Source organism: Bos javanicus, chromosome 10, assembly GCF_032452875.1.
Source record: "Bos javanicus breed banteng chromosome 10, ARS-OSU_banteng_1.0, whole genome shotgun sequence".
Classification (NCBI taxonomy): domain Eukaryota; kingdom Metazoa; phylum Chordata; class Mammalia; order Artiodactyla; family Bovidae; genus Bos; species Bos javanicus.
Genome location: NC_083877.1, coordinates 337710 through 358175, shown reverse-complemented (window position 1 = coordinate 358175; position 20466 = coordinate 337710). Strand labels below are relative to the sequence as shown.

The window sequence follows — 20466 nt, the reverse complement described above, 5'->3', positions numbered from 1 at the left end:
GGTGGTGATAGCTCGGGAGCCCCCGAGTTGGGGGCTGCCCTCATCCACGAGGATGGGTCGCAGAAGGGCCCACCTGTGGGTGCTTTTTCAGTGCTGCAACCCCAAGGCAAAGGCCAAGACAAGAGACTTGGCCTCGGCCCGAGTCCTGGAAGGAGAGTAGCCTGAGGTGAGAGCAGCTGAGGGCTGGGCCCGTTGGATTGGCCCTCACCCGGTGAAGCATCGGGATTGTGTTTCATTTTGTTAGTATGGCTGTGGGCCCTGCCGGCCAGGGCGTTTTGGCCTTAGTGGGCAGGATAGACCCCAGCAGGTTTACCTTGTAAGAGGTTGTGCAGGTGCTGCGTGGAGGATGGGCAGGGGCCCCATAAGAAGGGAAACACTGACTGGAGGAGCTATAGACTCAGTCCTTGAAGCAGAAAGGCTAAGCCCCTTAACATCTCCCTTCTTCCAAAGAAAGGATACACTGGCTGGAGGAGTCTCTGGGGCATGAGGATCGAGCTAGAGAGTCAGTCCTTGAAGTAGAAAGGCTAAGCCCGTTAATGTCTCCCATCTTACAAAGCACAGACCAGTGTGTCCAGTATTTTAATGATAGGTACCTACTGCTTACATGTATAACATACACCCTGATAGCTTCATGTGTTTACTACATACCTCTTACAAGTGCTGGGCACTGTTCTGGGTGCTGAACACTCAGTATGTAGTAGGGGATACATAGCCCAGGATTTATTTTTTTCTGCAAAGAAAAATAGAAGAACGAAAGACTCTGTGTGGTTCAGTTTGAGCAAGTTCACCACGTGGATGGCCCCACATGCATGCAAATTGTGGTAAAATATATATTACATAAATTTAACATTTTAACCAGTTGAATTACTGGTTGACTTCAGTGGAGTCAGGCTAACAGATGGCCTTGGGGTGCCATCAGCCTTTTTCTAAGAGGAACACTCCAAAGCCTGGTGGCCTTGTAGACCTTCCCTTTTTTCTTCACTCTCCCCAGTGGTTCTAGGTCACTTGTCTGTGTGTCGTTTAAGAATCTCTTTATCCACTTTGTTAGGTTTATGTTTTGGAAAGCTTCTCAGATGTTCCTGGGTCTTGAGAAGGCAGGCTTGGATTCTGGGTTCTCCCCTGCCGCATGCCTGCCAGGTCAAGGTGGAGGCTGAAGGCCGGTCTGAGTTGTGGTGGTCTGTGTGGTCTTGGGGTCAGTGGACCCCCTCTTCTCTGGAGGGGCAAGGAGATCCTTTGTGTGGAGCCTGGAGAGACTTGACAGGATCAGTCTTCACAGTCTCGCTCTCTTTTTAATTTATGTTTGCATTTAGTTTCTCATTTAACTGTTTTCTAGGAGTTTCCAACTCCTACTGAAGAACTAAAAATATTCAGGGAGCAGCTTCTTAGAAGAAGAAATCACTGAGCTGAAAGCAGAAAGAAATAACACTAGGGTCAGTAGGGGGATTCTCATGTGTTGACATTTGCCCCACGGGGGTCACCGCTGGACTCCACGTTGCTGTCTTTAAACTTTGATTTTCAAGTCATTTTTCACATCTTCCCACTGAGCAGACCAGGGTGGATCAGTTCGGGGTTCTCATACCTTACTTCAAATTTATGATGAGAGCTAATGTAATTTTAGTACATTTGGGGGGGGGGGTTCTTTTAACTTACATTTTTGCCCATGCTACACTTTGTGGGGGATCTTAGTTCCCCGACCAGGGATTAAAATCCATGACCCCTGCAGAAGTGTGGAGTCTTAACTACTGAGCCACTGGGGAAGTCCACTCTAACTTTAGTCTGAACTGGTGGGATTCCGACATGCCTTAGCGTGTTTTCGGCTATAGTGTGAGGCTGAGAGGAGTTATCGGCCCTGAATTCATGTATGAGGTTGAAGATGCTCCTTTGGCCCTGCCCTGCAGCAGCTGCTGGAGCACCTGGAGTGCCTGGTTTCCCGGTAGGTGCCGTGCCTCTGGATGACGGCAGGCAAGCAGCAGGCGCAGTCCCAGCCGGCATGACCAGTGAGATGGAGGTGCTCAGGGCGCTGAAATTGCTGTTTGAGCACCACAAGGCCCTGGACGAGAAGGTACCAGCCACCCAGCCATCCTGGATTTGTATACTTGCTGCCTTGTTAGGTGGATGATGCACGTATTTATGTAACTAGTTGACTTTTGAGCTTCTTGAATTCTTATATATACATTTTTTCTGTAAGAAGTCAGAGTTTTATATGGTTAAAAAGTGTTGCCTGCATACATGCTCAGTCATGTCCGAATCTTTGTGACCCTGTAGATTGTAGCCCACCACGCTCCTCTCTTCATGGGGCTTCCTAGGCAAGAATACTGGAATGGGTGGCCATCTTCTACTCCAGGGGATCTTCCTGACTCAGGGGTCGAACCTGCCCTCTTGCATTGGCAGGCGGATTCTTTATCACTGAGCCACCTGGGAAGCCCCCAGTTGAAAAGTATTAGTTGGCATAAATGTCTCAAGATTTATTATATTCTGTATATCAATTTGCAGTTAAAAACTGGGCCATAGAATTAATTTAGGATAACATTTTGTTCTCTCAAACTTAGAATTTAAAGCTGTTAACAAGCAGATTTTCTTGACGTTAAGATCAATGAGAGACATTAAAGGTATTCTGTGACAGTATCCATGTGTTAGGGTGAGTATACACTAAGAAGTGTACTAACGTATATACACACATCAACACAGAGTGACTCGGCCCCTTTTATTTGAGTTGAGAGCGTGATTACGAGTAGCACTCGAAAGGTGTAGTTTGTTAGAAAAAGAATTAGGTGCCACACATAAAGGGGTAAGTTTGATCAGTCATCTTGTAATTTCAGTTAAGGGTTTGTCATTTGTATCCTTTCATTTTAAAAAAGAATGAAGGCTGTAGTGGTGGGCATCAGATGTTATTTATCTTTCTGATTGAGGACCCGCCCACCTGGGTTATTTTAATGACTAGTAAACTAGACTTGTGGCTCAGAGCTGCAGGATCTCTTAAGTACCCCTTTGTCCAGGAGAAGACAAATTCTGACTCTAATCACCTGGTTGTATTCGGGATGGATAGCATCACCATATATTTTCTTTTTATGTTGTGTTTTCTGTTTTGAGTTGAGGTTTTCCAGGTGGAGTTTTGCTGTCTTTAGTTATTTCTTTACTCTGATTCAATTTTTTGGTTTTAGCAGATGATTCTTCAAGAGGAGAATAACCAAGAAAAGATACTACCGGACGGGGTGCTTGATGTAAATCACGAGCAAGAAAACATGCCAAGCGCCAATGGAAAGGCAAGTCCTTGGTCTCGCTCTCTGTCTGATTCTCATCATACCATCCAGTCTGTGCAGGGCTGTTGGAACCTCTCACCAATGCACCATGTAGGTCTGAGTGGTGGTGAGGGTCCTGTGAGCTCCCAGAGTGCAGAAGGCAGTTTTGACTTCACTGATTGCCCAGAAGTGCTGTGTTCCCTCCCTCCCAAAACAAGGCTGTCTAAGGCTTCCTTTCCCCCTTAGAGACCCTCCAATGGCTCTCTAAGCCATGAGGAAGACCTGGTTAAGGTGGTCGAGCTCCAGGAAGTCCTAGACAAGCAGTCGCGGGAGCATAGCCAGATGAAGGAGCGCCTGGCAGCACTCTCTGCCCACGTGACAGAGCTGGAGGAGGACCTGGACATGGCCAGGAAGGACCTCCTCAAGTCCAAGGACGTGAACATGAAATTGCAGTGGGATGTCTGCGAAGTGAGTGATGGCGGCCATGTCTGTTGTCTTGAGGTGGAATGTGGGTCCCTTGTTCTCCCGGTGATCTCAGCCTTGGGATGGCTGCGTGAGTAAGAGTGGAGCACTGGAGAGACCACGACTGGCTGCCTCCCCGCCTTGCATCGAGGTCTATGGGGGTAGAAGAGGCCTGGTCCAGACTGTCCATTGGCAGTGGACCAACATGAGGGCAGCCCTAGCACTGTGCTGCACCCTGGGTGTGGACTCCTCATTTCTACAAGTTCTAGGGGGCCCAGTGTGTTCCTTTTTTAAAAATTCATTCATCCATTCGTTCATTTATTGGCGTATAGTTGCTTTACACTGCTGTGTCAATTTCTGCTGTACAGCAAAGTGAATCAGTCATATATCTATCTATCTATCTATCTATCTATCTATCTATGTATCTCTCTCTCTTTTAGATTTTCTGCCCATTTACTTCACCACAGAGCACTGAGTAGACTTCCCTGTGCTGTACACTAGGTCCTTACTCATTGACTTTATGCGTAGTATCAGTACTGTATATATGTCAACCCCAGTGTCCCGGTTCATTCCCCCCCCCACCCCCCACCTGCCTGTCGAATGTGTTCCTGATGATGCTGAAATTTCCTTCTGATTCACTCAGGCGAGTCTGGTGACGTCTGTGGAGCCCGTTCTCTCGGAGAGATGGGAGCATGCTGTGTGGGCTCTGCTGAGGCAGCTTGCCTGGCCATCTCTAGTTTTCTGAGGTTCTGCTCCTTGAAGGGATGTGTGACAGTGATACCGGTGGTCAGACAAGTCGAGTGGTGTTTGCTCACCCTCAGATCCTCGGGCCCGAGCTGTGTGACCATGTGGAATCATGATGTTTCTGGCGGTCGTGTATGCAGGTGTCATGATTTATGAGAAACTCCCCAGTGGTCACTGTGAAAACAGAATAGAACTGGGGCTCAGGCCTCCCTCTGTGAGCCTCGCCTCTCCTCTGTGTGCAGACAGCGCCCACCCTGCCCCCACCTCCCCTGTGAGACTATCTCAGAGAGAACCCCTCCAACATGTGGTACAGCAGGTGTACTTGTTTAGTAGCTTGGTGTGAGTAATTCTGTGTGAGAACGCAAAACAGAAATATTTGCACATGTTTGTATAACCTGTTCACACTAATCTTTGGCAACAGGAAAAGATTAGGTGTCAGAGTTTAATACGTATAGAATTCTGGAAAAAGCGTTTTTTAAGACCTTTCACTTTTAATGTTAGGACTTTGCCCACATTGGTTACTTAGTGACCAGGGAGGGACCTGAAATGGATTTTGAGCCGGCAGACAGGAGTTGCACCAGCAGCAAGTTCTGGTCCTGATTTGAGCATTTCATACATGCAGTGTAACTCTGCTTTAGAAGAATTAGGCTTCAGAAGGCTGTTCCCAGTTGTGTTACACTTTGACTTCTGTTTCCAGTCGTTAATATTCTTACTTTAATTCTGAGGAAATTGCATGAGATTTTTCCAACTTTTACCCTAGGAAACGAGCCTCAGAGCTCCCCGCTGGGCCTGTTGAAGGTCCCTCCCTGTTCTGGGTCAAGCCCACCTGTATGGTGTAGCAGACAGAGGTCCTGACTTCATGCCAGATAACTTTCTTCCTGGAATTCTTGCAATAACAGGGTAGTTTAATATACTTTTTGTTTGCTGTTTAGGTTTATTATGTAGAAAAGAAGCTTGGTAAACCGAGTGGCTGGACAGAACATTAAGACAGATGGGTGCCAATCGTGGCAAATGTGACCTTTGAGGTAGGTGCATTTTTGCTCGCGTCCAAGAAAACTGCCATGTCTGGGACTTTAATTTTGAGGACGTTAACTTTATGTTTGACTTGAAACTTAGGACGACCTCAATGATAAACTTGAAAATGAAATTGAAAATAAGGATTCTATGCATCGACAGGTAATGGCCTTTACTAAACTGTGTCTGACTTTTATAGTAGTGAATTACTGAGGAAGGAAGGTAAAGACCTTTTCATGTGACTCCCATGTTGGAAATCAAGTCCCAGTTTAAAGTTCTTATGACCCTACAATATTGCGTTCAAAAGTGTGGATGTACGTCATGGCAAATCAGCTGTACTGGAAGGAAATACATTTTTAAAAAATTGGGGGTGACTGCAACTTACAGGTTTGAATTATTTGGGACTTGGTTTAACCATTTTGCGGAATTCCACTCCTGACTCTTTTGTTTTACTTGAACGTTAATTGTTGGCTTGTTAGCGTTTTTACTGAAAGAGCAGAGAGCAGCAGGGAACTTCACAGCAGCTGGCTGCCTGTTGGGAACTGGGGTCACTGTGACAAAAGACAAGGTTAGAGCTCCAGTCTGATTAGGGTTTGTACTTCCTGTGGTTTGGTGAGCCTTACTCGCTTCTGTTCCCGTGTGGTCTCAGATAATCAGGACTTAACCAGGAAAACCAGATCTGGCTTCTCCAAAACACAGTGAGTCAGTCTGGTGTGTGCCAAAGTGTATCATTGTCCCCACCACAAAAATAAAATACAAGAAAGCCATTGAAATGTATGATGTGGAATGCTAATTAAGAGCATTACTATATACAAAATAATGGCTGTAAAAGGCAGATCAGAAAATATTATGTACCATATGCTATTGTTTTCTGAGGGTTTTAAAGCATATCATATTGTTTGTGTATGTAAATAGAGTAATAGGCACAGAGAAAAAGTAAGAAAGCTGCTTAGAAACAAATGCTAACCTCAGGAAACTGACCTTAGAGATACTTATTTTTTTTCTTTTTTAAAAAAGAATCTGTCTAAATGTTCTACATTGAAAGTTTTTCAGATTAAGAAGGTCTGTTAAAAGAATGATTGTGCATTTACAAATATTAGTTGACTGGCATTTCACCAGGCACGCTCTTATCAGGTTTGTATTTCAGAAGAGATGAAAGCCATATTTTGGCATACATGTCCATGGCCACCTGCAGTCAGTAGGGTTCCCTTCAAATGATGATTCTGGTGATGTTTTAAGAAGGGTCGGTACTGAACCCTTCTTCCCTTAACTTGTTAATAAGAATGAATAAGATTCTACAGAAAACTGATCTTCTTTAATATATAAGAACATTTTTTTGTTGTTTTTCAAAGACGTCTTTGGGGAATGTTTAGGAAAAGCAAATACTCTGGCAGGAGGTGTTCTGCTCACTGAGACCAAGCTCAGGAACACTGAGAGAAAATTTACCCTGAAGCAGCTTCCGAAAGAGAACGAATCCAGTAGCCACGTGCATTTAGGTTTTGTCTCAGCTTACTTAAAGTGACAGTGGCTACACCACTCGGCCTGTTTTGATCCTCTGCTCTCCCTTTGTAGACAGAGGATAAGAACCGCCAGTTGCAGGAGCGCCTGGAGCTGGTGGAGAAGCTGCAGCAGACGCTGCGGAGGGCGGAGACGCTGCCCGAGGTGGAGGCCGAGCTGGCGCAGAAGGTGGCCGCGCTCTCCAAGGTGCTGCTCTGGGTCCCTGGGGGGCGGGCGCGGGGAGGGCCTGTTCCCGTGCTGTCCCACCATGCCCCTGCCCGTACTGCTCAGTCCACACAGGAGCGCAGACGCGGGGGTCGTGCTGCTCATCTCAGATAGGAGCGCTCCCTGAGTGTCAGACAGTCCCCACTTCTGTGTCATCCCTACGTTAATTTCCCTCCAGTTTTGTCCTGTGTTCTGTGTGTCCCCAGGACGCTTCAGCTCCGAGTCACTGCTGCTCAGAGTTCAGTCAGCAACTCAAAGCCTAGCAGGATAGAGACCTAGAAAAATCCCATTCTCGTTTAAGAGATGGCCAAAAGAGCTCTGTAATGAACACAGTTTTAAATCTTTATCCACACACTTGTTGAAGAAGTCACAGTGGGGCACATACAGACCCGGGGTCCCACTCCCAGCTCGCCATCCCCGGGAGCCTGTGGGTGAGAGGCCTTGTCTTGGGGATGTGGCGCTGCTGGGGGCATCGTCCCCACTGCCAGCCAGCCAGCCACCCCGTCCTTCTGGCAGGAAAGGTGTTGCCCTGCGCTGCCGGTGGGCACTGGCTGGGCATGGAGAGTCGGGCCGGGCCTGTGCTGGCGTGGCTGTTGGGAGTGTTGCTCGGAGCTCAGTGAGTGGCTGAGGGGCCATCCGGTGACAGGTGGCCGGCGGTGTCGGGTGCTCACAGACCCTCCCAGAGCAGGGTCACTAACAGCCGCCAGGGGGCGCCCTTCTGCCTGTGATCTTCCTCTCAAGGCTTGGTTTCTTCTCCCCCGCAGCACCTCTGCTGTCCGTCCCAGGTAGGCTTTGTAGTTCGACCTTTTGTCTTCCGGAAGCGCTGCCACTAAGGAGGCTAAAGGGTTCGAATTTACCTCCCAGCTTAGGAAGGTAGAACATGTGCCTCGCGCTTCCCGCACTTGCCACTGCCTGCTGCCTGCGTGGCTCGCGACAGGCAGTCTGAGGAGGGGGCGCAGCGGCCGCGGGTGTGGGACCCGGGGCGGGGGCGAGCATGTCTCCTCTCACGAGCCAATCACTAGCACCTTCGGTGACCTACGTGTCACACACGAAGCCGCGCAGGCTGCGTGAGCAGGCGTGCAGGTGTGTACCCCGCGACCCTGGGGCCCCTGGTCCGCACAAAGCATGGCCTGCTTGCCGCCCCTGCCGTCACAGCCCGCGTGCCATCAGGACAGGGTCATTGAGAGCGGAGCTGACGCTGTTCTTTGCTGACAGGCGGGAGAGACACGCAACATCGAGGACAGGCTGCGCCAGATGGAGCCCCAACTGGAGGAGAAGAACAAGGAGCTGCAGCGGGTCGTGTGCTGACGGGGAGGCAGCGTCTGGGTGGGAGACACGGCTTGGGCGAGGGCCAGCGATGCCTTTCTCCGCTGCTCCCGTCTCTGCCACCGAATGTGTGCGTGTGTGGGCCCATCTGCTGATCCGGGCACCCACCTCCTTGGGAGCAGGGCCAGAGGTGGTCACCCATAGGTGGTGGGCAGGGGCCAGGGCGTCCCCACGTTCAAAGAGGCTGCTTATTGCTCTGACCAGCCAGTCCGGGGAGCTGCTTGGGATACAGGTGGACCTCAAGACTGCCCCTCAAACAAACCCGAGGGTGTCAGCCCGGGGCCCATGAAACTGAAGGCATGGTTCCCAGGTGTTGGAGCCTGCTTGCCTCGGACGTGGCGCTGGAGTCCCACATGCCAAATTGCTGGCCCAGACATGGTGTGTGTGTAGGATGGCTGCTCCTAGGCAGGAGGAGAACCGTAGTTGCACTGCAACAGAAGGTGCGTCAGGAAAGGGTGATGGTGGAGGTTCGCATCACCGAGTCCTGAGAGAGGTTTCCTGGAAGGGTTGGCCACACGGCGATACAGACCATCCAGGAAATGGAGTGGGGATCCCGGGTCCAGCCTCACGTGTCAGTACTGTCCCCACCATGCCTGTGTTCTTGGGCCTGGACTGCAGAGCCTCACAGGCGGGCTCCCAGGGGGCAGTGGTTCTGACTCCCATCATGAGACCCGCGGTGAGGCGCCCTCCCCGCTTAGGCAGAGGCTCAATGGCTCCCAATCAGGGGTGCTCTTCCTCACTTTCAGAACTGCTGCTCAGAGGCTGTTGAGATTGGGATGCTGTTTATAACTAAGCCAATTCAAAGTAAACTTTTGTTTTGCTTTAAAAATATTTGAATGCCGATGCCTTATTGTGAAAGCTGTGACAGGGTTTGTTTCCTTGGGCTCAAAAATCACTGCAGATGGTGACTGCAGCCATGAGATTAAAAAATGCTTGCTCCTTGGAAACCTATGATAAACATAGACAGCATATTGAAAAGTAGAGACATCACTTTGCCGACAAAGGTCCATATAGTCAAAGCTATGGTTTTTCCGGTAGTTGTGTATGGGTGTGAGAGTTGGACCATAAAGAAGGCTGAGCACTGAAGAATTGATGCTTTTCAATTGTGTTGCTGGAGAAGACTCTGTTTTAACAGAAAATAAACTGTTTTTAAATATATTACCATGGAAAATTTCAAACATGCACAAAAGTGGATGGACCCGTCAATTAATCTCAGCAGTTTCTAACACAGAGCCAATCTCAAATAGATCATTCTTTTGTCTTCTCTCCATTTTTTTTTATACAGTAGGTCCTAAAACAGCTTTTTAAACCTTGAAATAGATGCTCATTTTATAAAACACAGACTTGCCAACTTTGTTATTACATTTAAAAGTTGCTTGAGGTAATTATTTCATTTTTTAATATGAATTTTCATATTGGAAAAGACCCTGATGCTGGGAAAGATTGAAGGCAGGAAGAGAGTGGATGACAGAGGATGAAATGGTTGGACGGCATCACCAACTCAATGGACATGAGTTTGAGCAAGTCTGGGAGTTGGTGATGGACAGGGAAGCCTGGCATGCTGCAGTCCATGGGGTCGCACAGTCAGACACGACTGAGCAAGTGAACTGAACTGAATATGAATTATCATTGGAAGAAAAGCTATGACCAACCTAGACAGCATATTAAAAAGCAGAGACATTACTTTGCCATCAAAGGAACACCTAGTTAAAGCTGTGGTTTTTCCAGTAGTCATGTATGGATGTGAGAGTTGGACCGTAAAGAAGGTTTGGAACTGAGGTGTTGGAGAAGACTCTTGAGAGTCCCCTGGACTGCATGGAGATCAAACCAATCAATCCTAAAGGAAATCAGCCCTGAATATTCATTGGAAGGACTGATACTGAGGCTGAAGGGTCAATACTTTGGCCACCTGATGCGAAGAACTGACACATTGGAAAAGACCCTGATGCTGGGAAAGATTGAAGGCAGGAGGAGAAGGTGCGACAGAGGACTAGATGGTTGGATGGCATGACTGACTCAATGGACGTGAGTTTGAGCAATTTCTGGGAGATAGTGAAGGACAGGGAAGCCTGGCGTGCTGTAGTCCATGGGGTCACAAAGAGTCAGACATGACAGAGCGACTGAATTACAGCAATCATTACAAAGAATTCAAGTGATGTTGCATGTAAAGAAAAATATGTGAAAGTCTATCTCCACTGGCTTTTTTCCCAAAATGAACTTTCTCACCTTTTGCTTTATAAACTGAATTCATTTTACCCTCTTAATCCAGAATCAAGCTTCTGTTTATATACTGGGAAATTCCTCTACCAATGTGTGTGTATGCCAATCCCCTTTAAAGTCTGCTTGTTTCTGAGTGTTAATCTGCTTGCTCCCGGAGCCTCTCCGACAGGTAATGGCTGTTGACAGTAAGGTCCCCCAGATGCTCTGCCAAAGAGAAGCATTGGAAGTGACCTTTGACAGTTGAAGTCCCTGCCTCCCTCTGCACCTGCCCGTCTGCTCTGGTGATGCTCAAGAGCCCACCAGAGGTGGCCGTGGGAGGGAATCACCTCGGGAACCAGGGCACAGGCCACTCACGTCGCGGCTCCCTGATGCTTTTAAAATAAGGACTGTACTGTGCTCTTAAAGTTTATGAGTTTTTGTTTTTTCCTGTTTTAGGCAAGGCAGAGAGAAAAAAATGAATGAAGAACACAATAAACGCTTATCAGATACCGTGGATAAGCTTCTGTCCGAATCAGATGAGAAGCTTCAGCTTCATCTGAAGGAGAGAATGGCTGCTCTGGAGAATAAGGTGAGCCAGCCCCATGGCCCCTTTAGAAAGAGGCGCATGTGGCCTGGCCCGGCCTGGCCCGGCCTGGCCTGGCCCGGCCTGGCCCGGCCCGGTCTGTGTGTGGGAAATCTCCAGGACAGGAGTTGGAAAACTGTTCCCATAGAGGGCCCCAGAGTGAATGTCTTTACTGGTTATGAATAATTGAGTAGCAGCATTTCATGCTAGTCAATAAGCGTGATAGCATCCACAGGCAGTGTGTAAAGGAACACACATAGATGTGTGCCCACAACCCTTACAGAAAGCATCAGAGAGCTGGATCCACTGATGGCTCTGGTGTTACCAGCCGCCGTGCTAGAACTTTCTTCTAAGTCCACCTCACCCCTTCGTTTCTTTCTTAGAAGTTTATTTCTGGGGCTTTTCTGTCAGTCCAGTGGCTGAGAGTCTGCCTTGCAAGGTCAGGGACTCAGCAGGTTCGATCCCTGGTTGGGGAGCTAAGATCCCACGTGCCACGTGGCAATCACGTCAAAAGAATCCCGTGTGATGCAACTGAGGCCTGACGCAGCCAAATCAAGAAGTGTAGTTCAGGATCTTTCATATAATGTGATAGAAAAGATTGAAGCAAGTAAAAGCAAGCATTCTCATATTCCAACTCTAGCCTTCTCTCTTTTCATTTGCTTTGGAAAATGTCTGAGAACCTCCATCAGAGCAGGTCAGTGGGCAACACTCTGGTTCAGGTCTGGTGAAAACCTGTCCCAGCTGCACCAGTGTCCTAAAGACAAGGTCCAGAATGAGGCCCAGAACCTTCCCTGAGCAACGCTTGTCTGAGAGATACCAGTGGTCACTACAAGTTCTGCAGCACGTTTTACCCCCACAAAACCCAAGATGAAACACACACCTCACTAGAGACCACACAGGGCGGTCCCCTCACTTCACCCTGACTTGTGGGCTGGCTTTGAGGTGGGGATAGTTTTGTCTCAGATTTGAATTTGGCATGTGAAACCTGTGCCAGTTTCCTGAGTGACCACTGAACTGCAAAAGCTGAAAGCAAGTATAAAGCAGTTTCACTTAACCCAGGGACCTGGGCTCCTTGTGTCTAGAATACCAGTCAGGCAAGGAGGAGATTGTCTGTGTACAAGTTAGTGTTAAACTTAGTCATCCTGCCTCGTGCTGGCACTTCACTCTGGGCTCGAGGTCCACCCCTCCTCTGGATGTGCTTTATGCTTTCAGACAGAAGAGTAGCCATCCCTCAGTCAACACAGCATCTGTAAGAATTGACCCTAAAGCACTGTGTATATCTTTTTCAGAATTCTGTCATATGGGAAGTTGAAAAAGCAAAAAGGCAATTAAAAGAAATGCAAAACAACAAGGTACTTAAATCTCTAAATCGTTTAGAAATTTTTTAAGAGCTGAATTGAGCTGAGTTCATTGTTACAGTCACTACAGGTGCTTAGCAGAAGTCGAGTTACATTTTCCTTATGGCTAATCCACTGCTGTAACACGTATAGCATTTCTGGTTTTGAACACTGAATGTGTTTGCATTATAGATGCATTTAGAGCGTGTGGCCATTGTGTGTGGTTCAGAATTCTGAGTAGTCCTTTCTGGGTTCACCCAAAAGCTGAGACAAAGCATGAGCCTTTCATGTGGACAGTGCTATCTGTCAGAAAGATAATACGAGCCACATATACAATCTAAAATTTCCTAAAAATGAACGGGCTACCTCACATTCTTTTTTTACCGTGAGACTTAAAATCTTCTGTGTAATTTCCACATCAAGCTTTGCACCGTCCTGTCTCACGTGCTCAGGGGCTGCACGAGGCGAGTGACCACCTTGGCTGACAGCACAGGGTCGAGTGAGTCGAGTGACTCGGAAACTTGGCCCGTTTGACTTGTTTTACCCCATGAGGAAGTGAAGTGGGCTGTAGAGGAATGAATGTGAGGAATGCCCAGGAATGCAGGTGAGCTCCATGGAGACAGTTTAAAGCAGTGAGAGGAGCGAGAGCAATAGAGTGAGTCCTGTCCCCCTAAACCGAACCCCCGCTGCAAGTCCAGCTTCTGTCTACAGACTTCATCGTTGTTAATGGCTTGCCATATTTTCCTCCAGAGAAACCTTTTCTATAACTGAGATGGGACTTTCTATTCATTATGGTTTATAAGGGTTAATATTGTTCTGAATGTTTATATTTGCTATGGGACTCTTAGAGAACATTTTTTTTCTGAAATAAAATGTTCAGAGTTGATAACTACTCACGTAACCTGTTATGCACATTTTCGTGCAAGTCATTTTACATCCGGAAAGCAAGCGGTGCAGGCTGTGTCATTTGCTGTTTCGTAGGACCAGGTGATTCTAAACCTGGAAACCCTGAGAGCCGAACTGGACCAGATAAGGCTGCGAGGGGCTCCCCTCCACCACGGGTAGGCTGCTCCCCCAGGCAGCTCCCCTCAGCACTGTCGAGTGTGACAAAGGCCTGTCTGGTGTGTGGACAGTATGACTGGGTGTAACTCATGGTCATACCTCAAGGAGCCTGTAGCTTCGTGGCCAGTGAGAGGGAAGAGACAAGCATCGTTCCTTAGGGTCGAACTTGGTACCAGGGAGAGTGGTGGTCACAGTATTGGGAAAACTCACAACCACAGGCGGAGGTTTGAAGGTGGGGGGCCCGACCAGTTGATATTTGGGTGTATTCATTTGAGGGGCTTGACAGACTGTGACACTGATGTTTCTGAAGAGTTGCAGAAGGTTAATGACCTGTAGTCTTTTTTATGTGATTGGAGACTGAGACATGACCTGCCTTTGGCTGTGGTGGGAGGAATCACCTGGCTTGTGAATGAGGCGAGCAGATTACTGAGCATCCTGATTTTTTTCTTACTTGTTATAGGGGCAGTAATTCTTATTAAGTATTTAAATGTTTCTTTGTCTTCTTCACGGAAAATGATCACAAGTGAGAGATAAATTTTAGCAAAGGTTATTAAGTGCTTAACTGGTGACATTCATTCACCTGTAGGAAATGGACTACTGCTTGAATCCTGAGTTAGGAGACAGTTTGGAGCCCATACGCATATTTCTGTGTTTGTGTGCTTAGAGGATCCTCACAGTCCAGGGCCCCTGCCCAGCCTTCTTCTAGAGTAAGGGGATATAATTTGAGACAAAGGCCGAGCCAGAAACTGGCCCTATGTCCAAAACCACGGCAGGTGGAGTTCATGGAGAGCACATGCCCTGCAGAACGGATAGGAAACATGGCCAAATTTGCTGGCAGAGCTCCTCCAGGGTGAGGGACTGGTGCTGTCAGAGGTGGAGAACCCCTGCTCCCAGGGTGGACGAGGTGAGTGTGCGGAAGACTGTGTAGACAGTGGAGGAAGAGGAGGTGGACACGGCCTCCTCCTCTTGGGGGGTTTGGATAAGGAGGGATGTGCTGGTGCCTGGACCTGAGGCCTGGCACGGTTGGGGGGTTCAGATGGTGAAGCCTGGGGCCTGGTCACCAGTCCCCTGTGTGTCAGTGAGAGTGAGAGATGAGACGAGGAAGCAGCCGCAGGGCGGGAGGGGCCGCTGTGCTCTGAAGAGAGTGGGCCGCAGCGGCTGGTGTGAGGGAGGGGTGTCTCCAGGAGGCAGCTCTCGAGGGGTCATAGCAGTGACTTAGCAGCACAGGTGGGGCCTCGGAGCGGGGCTCTCGGGCAGTGTGGTCTGGGTGAGGGGCACTATGCTGGCTCAGGAGGGAGGGAGTGGGGATGAAAATCTGCCTCACAGGCAGGGCAGGCACCGCATATTTGGTAGGACCTCCCAGAGGAATTGGTCACCTTGTCTCTGAGGCCTTCTCCTGGAGGAAAGAGCTTCGGGTGATGAGGGGGAGAGAGATGGAGGCTGCACTCTGTGAGGGGACTAGGAGGTGATGGTTGGGGCATGCCCCAACCCGGAGGCCTCTGTGGCCCTCAGGACCCGAGAGGGTCCGCAGTCCACGGCGCAACTGTGTTGTACCCTCCACCCAATTCCCAAGTTTGCTCTGGCCCCAGGCCCTTGGGTAGAAGTGGAGCAGAGAAGGGAGCGGTTCCGTCAGGAGGTAGGGGAGACGGGAAGGAAGACAGGCATGCGCCGGGGAGATTCGAGACCTCCATCTCCTGTGCAGCACAGTTTACCTTGCAAAACGGTCGAGCAGAGCAGCGTGTGACCCTGAGCAGGCTGAGCTGGTGGTTGGCCTTGGCCGCTCTGCAGACGTATGGGGTGTCTTGTCCTCGGAGGAGGGCTCTGTCTCCCGGGTTTAGGGACTCCTGCACGTGAAGGCGCCACCCTCTTCCCAGAGACAAGACTGAGCAGAGCCTGGGCCGTCCTGCAGTTCAGGGGGCTCACAGTCAAGGCGGACACGACTAAACGACTGAACTGACTGATTGAAACATCAGTAGGAACACAAATTAGCAAAAACAAAAAACAAACAAACAAAAAACTCACAAAAACTGATAAATTAAATATTTCCCAATTCTGTGGCTTCCTTCCAGCTCATAAGCACAATTTTATAAAACTGCTATCTCTGTGTATTAACCATTTCTATTTCTTCCTTTTTCACTTACTTTAAACAGACTATATGTTTCTACATGATTCTCATAGTCATCTCTAAAGAAATTCTATGTCTGTCTCAGTGCTTCCTGAATAACAGTTTGCAGATAGAATGGAGATTTCATCAGACCACACTTAAATGAAATAAGCAAAGGCAAGATACTGAGTTTTTAGTAAAGCTAAATTTATTGAATTTACTTTATTGAATTTATTCAGTTCAGTTCAGTTGCTCAGTTGTGTCCGACTCTTTCTGACCCCATGAATCGCAGCATGCCAGGCCTCCCTGTCCATCAGCAACTTCCTGAGTTTACCCAAACTCATGTCCATCGAGGTGGTAATGCCATCCAATCATCTCATCCTCTGTCGGCCCCTTCTCCTCCTGCCCCCATCCCTCCCAGCATCAGGGTCTTTTCCAATGAGTCAACTCTTTACATAAGGTGGCCAAAGTACTGGAGTTTCAGATTTAGCATCAGTCCTTCCAATGAACACCTAGGACTGATCTCCTGTAGGATGGACTGGTTGGATCTCCTTGCAATCCAAGGGATTCTCAAGAGTCTTCTCCAACACCACAGTTCAAAAGCATCAATTCTTTGGCACTCAGCTTTGTTCACAGTCCAACTCTCACATCCATACATGAGCACTGGAAAAACCATAGCCTTGACTAGACAGACCTTTGTTGGCAAAATAATGTCTCTGCTTTTGAATATCTAGGTTGGTCATAACTTTCCTTCCAAGGAGTAAGCATCTTTTAATTTCATGGCTGCAGTCACCATCTGCAGGGATTTTGGAGCCCCCCAAAATAAAGTCTTGCACCGTTTCCACTGTTTCTCCATCTATTTCCCATGAAGTGATGGGACTGGATGCCATGATCTTCGTTTTCTGAATGTTGAGCTTTAAGCCAACATTTTCACTCTCCTCTTTCACTTTCATCAAGAGGCTTTTTAGTTCCTCTTCACTTTCTGCCATAAGGGTGGTGTCATCTGCATATCTGAGGTTATTGATATTTCTCCCGGCAATCTTGATTCCAGCTTGTGCTTCTTCCAGCCCAGCGTTTCTCATGATGTACTCGGCATAGAAGTTAAATAAGCAGGGTGACAGTATACAGCCTTGACGTACTGGTTTTCCTATTTGTAATCAGTCTGTTGTTCCATGTCCAGTTCTAACTGTTGCTTCCTGACCTGCATATAGGTTCTCAAGAAGCAGGTCAGGTGGTCTGGTATTCCCATCTCTTGAAGAATTTTCCACAGTTTATTGTGATCCACATAGTCAAAGGCTTTGGTATAATCAATAAAGCAGAAATAAATGTTTTTCTGGAACCCTCTTGCTTTTTCAATGATCCAGTGGATGTTGGCAATTTGATCTCTGGTTCCTCTGCCTCTTCTAAATCCATCTTGAACATTTGGAAGTTCACGGTTCACGTATTGCTGAAGCCTGGCTTGGAGAATTTTGAGCATTACTTTACTAGCATGTGAGATGAGTGCAATTGTGCGGTAGTTTGAGCATTCTTTGGCATTGCCTTTCTTTGGGACTGGAATGAAACCTGGCCTAACAACCTAGATCTTTTCAATTGCATATGCTAAAAGAACTGGCTTTGTAGTTTCCAAGGGAAAAAAGGTTCATTTTAACCAATTTTCTCTGAAGTCCAAGGAATATCACGGCCATCCTGCATCAAAAAGTCATCTTTCAAAAAAAAAAAAGTCATCTTTCGTTTATGTAGTCATAGTTTCATGCCTAAATTATAGACCAACTTGTGCTCAAATTGACTCTGATATCAGGGGCAGATCAGCTGATAAAAAGCTTGGATTGTCTCTCTGGAGGGAAGTGAGACCTTGGTCCCATGAGAAGAATCTAAAGGATTAAGGGAATTTGCAGGAGTGGGGAAAGCTTGGTCCGTCCTACGTATACCATAATCTTAAATAATGCTTATTTTCTTTACTGAAGTAAAAAAAAACAGCTGATAGAAACAAATATAAATCACTGAAAGGTAAAGAAATTCATCATCTGTGATCAAAAGCTGCATTCTAAGGAAACTTTGTTCTCTTAACCTAGAGAGGAGACTAAATTCCAGTCTGGTACCAGCTTACCAGGTAACAAACAAACAAACAAACAAAATTGTTTATGGGTAAGCTTAGAAAAGTCTTTTCCATGTATAATTGGAAGTAGCAGTATTTTTGCAAAGGCATTGGTGTGAAACCATACAAGGCATGTTTAAAACCTGATTATATAGAAATTGACAAAGTAGGCTGGTCACTGCTGTGACTTGAAACACTTGAATATGATAACTAGAATTATAACTGACAGCATTTTACCAGGATGTATCAGATTTTCATGGATGTCACATTATTTCTAGGATACCCATATTAGTAACTGAAGGAGTCTTTGGGCCTAGAAAAGAAAAGAACAGTCTTAAAGGCCCTTGCTTTTGAGAGGGCCACCTGTAAGACAGAACTGAATCATCTAACTTTGGAGAAAACAAAACCGAACTTTAGGTCCCACCCTGAGGCTCCAGGCCAGTTGTATCTATCTGGGACTTATCACCCCCTGCCCAACTACAAATGCCATCTCTCTCTCCTTCTTTTCTGCCTCAGCCCAAACTATACCTTACAGTAACATCCACCACATAATATAAATTGGGAAGATTCATCACTCTTTCTGACAGCACTTCCCATGTAGTTTAACATGCCAAATGAACTCAGGTTGTTTAATATCTCTCTTTGGGAGGTCTCAGGGGCCCTCTGAAGCACCCCAAAGCTAGCTAGAAGTCAATTATTTAGGCAGGCTTGTTCATAGATATCAAAAGGGTTTATAACAGTCAGGTAGGATCACATAAGTCACCATGAAACAATACTTCTCCATTTAGCCAAAGTTAACAAAAGATTTCAAAGGTAAACCTAGAACAGACCACTTAAGATGTAAAGAAACTTAAAATCCATTAGCAAAGGCAGTTCAACATCTCAAGAAAACTTGTACTAGGCACAAAACTCTTTTCTGGGGGTCCACTTTCCATAAAACCTCCTTATCCCGTTCTGAACCCATTCCTTTGCTTCTCCCATCCTGAAACTGCCACTTGTAAGACAGAACTACTTCTTTTTCCTTCATAAAATGTGATTTCATTCCTCATACCTTCTTTAATAACAAGTCATACATTTCCCTTAAGCAACCAAGAACTGACTTTTATATTGGCATTCTATAGATTGGTGAGCATACATATCAGTGATAATACAAAAAATTTTTTTGCTTTCTTACACTGAACATGTCAGGATGGCACCAGACACTATTCATGGCTAGTCAAAAATCTCTTTTGTTTCTGTGTAAGAGGGAGGTTCTTTCAAGTAGTGAATGTTTCAGAACCTTAATTTATTTGGAAATGACCTAGCTATTCAATACACTGTCGTCACTTAGTTTAGCACAGCAATAGAAACTCAGGTAAATCTGGAGAAACTTGTAAGTTCAGTTCAGTTGCTCAGTCGTGTCTGACTCTTTGTGACCCCATGGACTGCAGGACGCCAGGCTTCCCTGTCCATCACCAACTTCAGGGGCTTGCTCAAACTCAAGTCCATCAAGTCAGTGATGCCATCCAACCATCTTATCCTCTGTCATCCCCTTCTCCTCTACCTTCAATCGAGACTATTATAGACAGATATTTTAGAGTATAATTATTGTTAATAGTTTATCTAAATATCACATTTACATTTTTTAGTTTTTTTTTTTGTTGTTGTTGTTTAGAGGTACTTTCTTTTGACAAGCTTGTGACAGATATAACAACATAGCAATTTTTAACTTATAATAAACTTAGGCACTATGAAAATTTTGTGCTTAATGTTAATGACTTAGACATGTCTATAGTAGAGTAGCGAAAAAAAAAAAAAAAAGATATTTAATATTGACTATTTCCCAGTTCATGTGAATCTGAAATTCATTTAGGTCAATGTTTTCTTGTATTTCCAACTGTTTGATTTGTAAGGGCTTCCTTTTCTTGAGATCATTTAAATAAGAACTCAGAACTTGAGCAATATTATCAAAAAACAGAAGACTCACACTAAGACATGCATAAATCCAGACAGACAGACAAGGGATCTTCTAGTTTTCCGCCTGAGATTTAAAATATTTCTTTGAGCTGCTTTTTTTTTTGGGGGGGGGGGCTGGGGTGGGGGGCGGGTGGTGGCAAGAATACTGGAGTGGGTTGCCATTCCTTTCTCCAGGAGATCTTCCCGACCCAGGGATTGGACCCATATCTCCGGCATTGTAGGCAGACGCTTTACTGTCTGAGCCACCAGGGAAGTTGTTGAATTCTGTGGCAAGGGTTAACTTCAAGCGTTGTCCTAGGCAGGCCTTTGTAACAAGCTAATTGTTTTTAATTGCATATGCAAAAGAACCAGCTTTAGGGTTTCCAAGAAAAAAGGAAGTTTCCTTGTAACCAATTTTGTCTGATTCTATAGAATATCATGTCCATCCTAGGTCAGGTCATCTTTCCTTTCTGTAGTCAGAGTTTTATCCCTGAATCATAGATCAGCTGATAAAAAGCTTGGATTGTCTCTGTGGGGTGGATTTGCTTGTCCTTGTGTTTCACCTGGTGGCAGTAGTGAGGCCCGCGGGCCTCTCCTGGAATTGGGCGTTGGGGCGGGAAGCACTGAGAGCGCTTGTTGGTCTG

The 20466-nt window shown here is 46.7% G+C and overlaps 1 protein-coding gene across 2 annotated transcripts in view; it reads left to right on the top strand.

Annotated features, from left to right (window-relative positions):
* The first annotated feature begins 1733 nt into the window (after positions 1 to 1733).
* LOC133255507 (liprin-alpha-1-like) overlaps positions 1734 to 20466 on the top strand; it is a 31147-nt gene continuing 12414 nt past the window's right edge. The window contains exons 1-6 of one of the 2 annotated variants that reach the window (XM_061429886.1): positions 1734 to 2062; positions 3165 to 3707; positions 7032 to 7163; positions 8397 to 8577; positions 11163 to 11295; positions 12579 to 12641. In XM_061429886.1, the coding sequence (XP_061285870.1) occupies positions 3582 to 3707; positions 7032 to 7163; positions 8397 to 8489 (351 nt within the window). In that variant the 5' untranslated portion in view covers positions 1734 to 2062; positions 3165 to 3581 and the 3' untranslated portion in view covers positions 8490 to 8577; positions 11163 to 11295; positions 12579 to 12641. Of the gene's footprint in view, positions 2063 to 3164; positions 3708 to 7031; positions 7164 to 8396; positions 8578 to 11162; positions 11296 to 12578; positions 12642 to 20466 lie in introns of those variants that run through there. The other variant, XM_061429885.1, reaches the window with a different exon arrangement.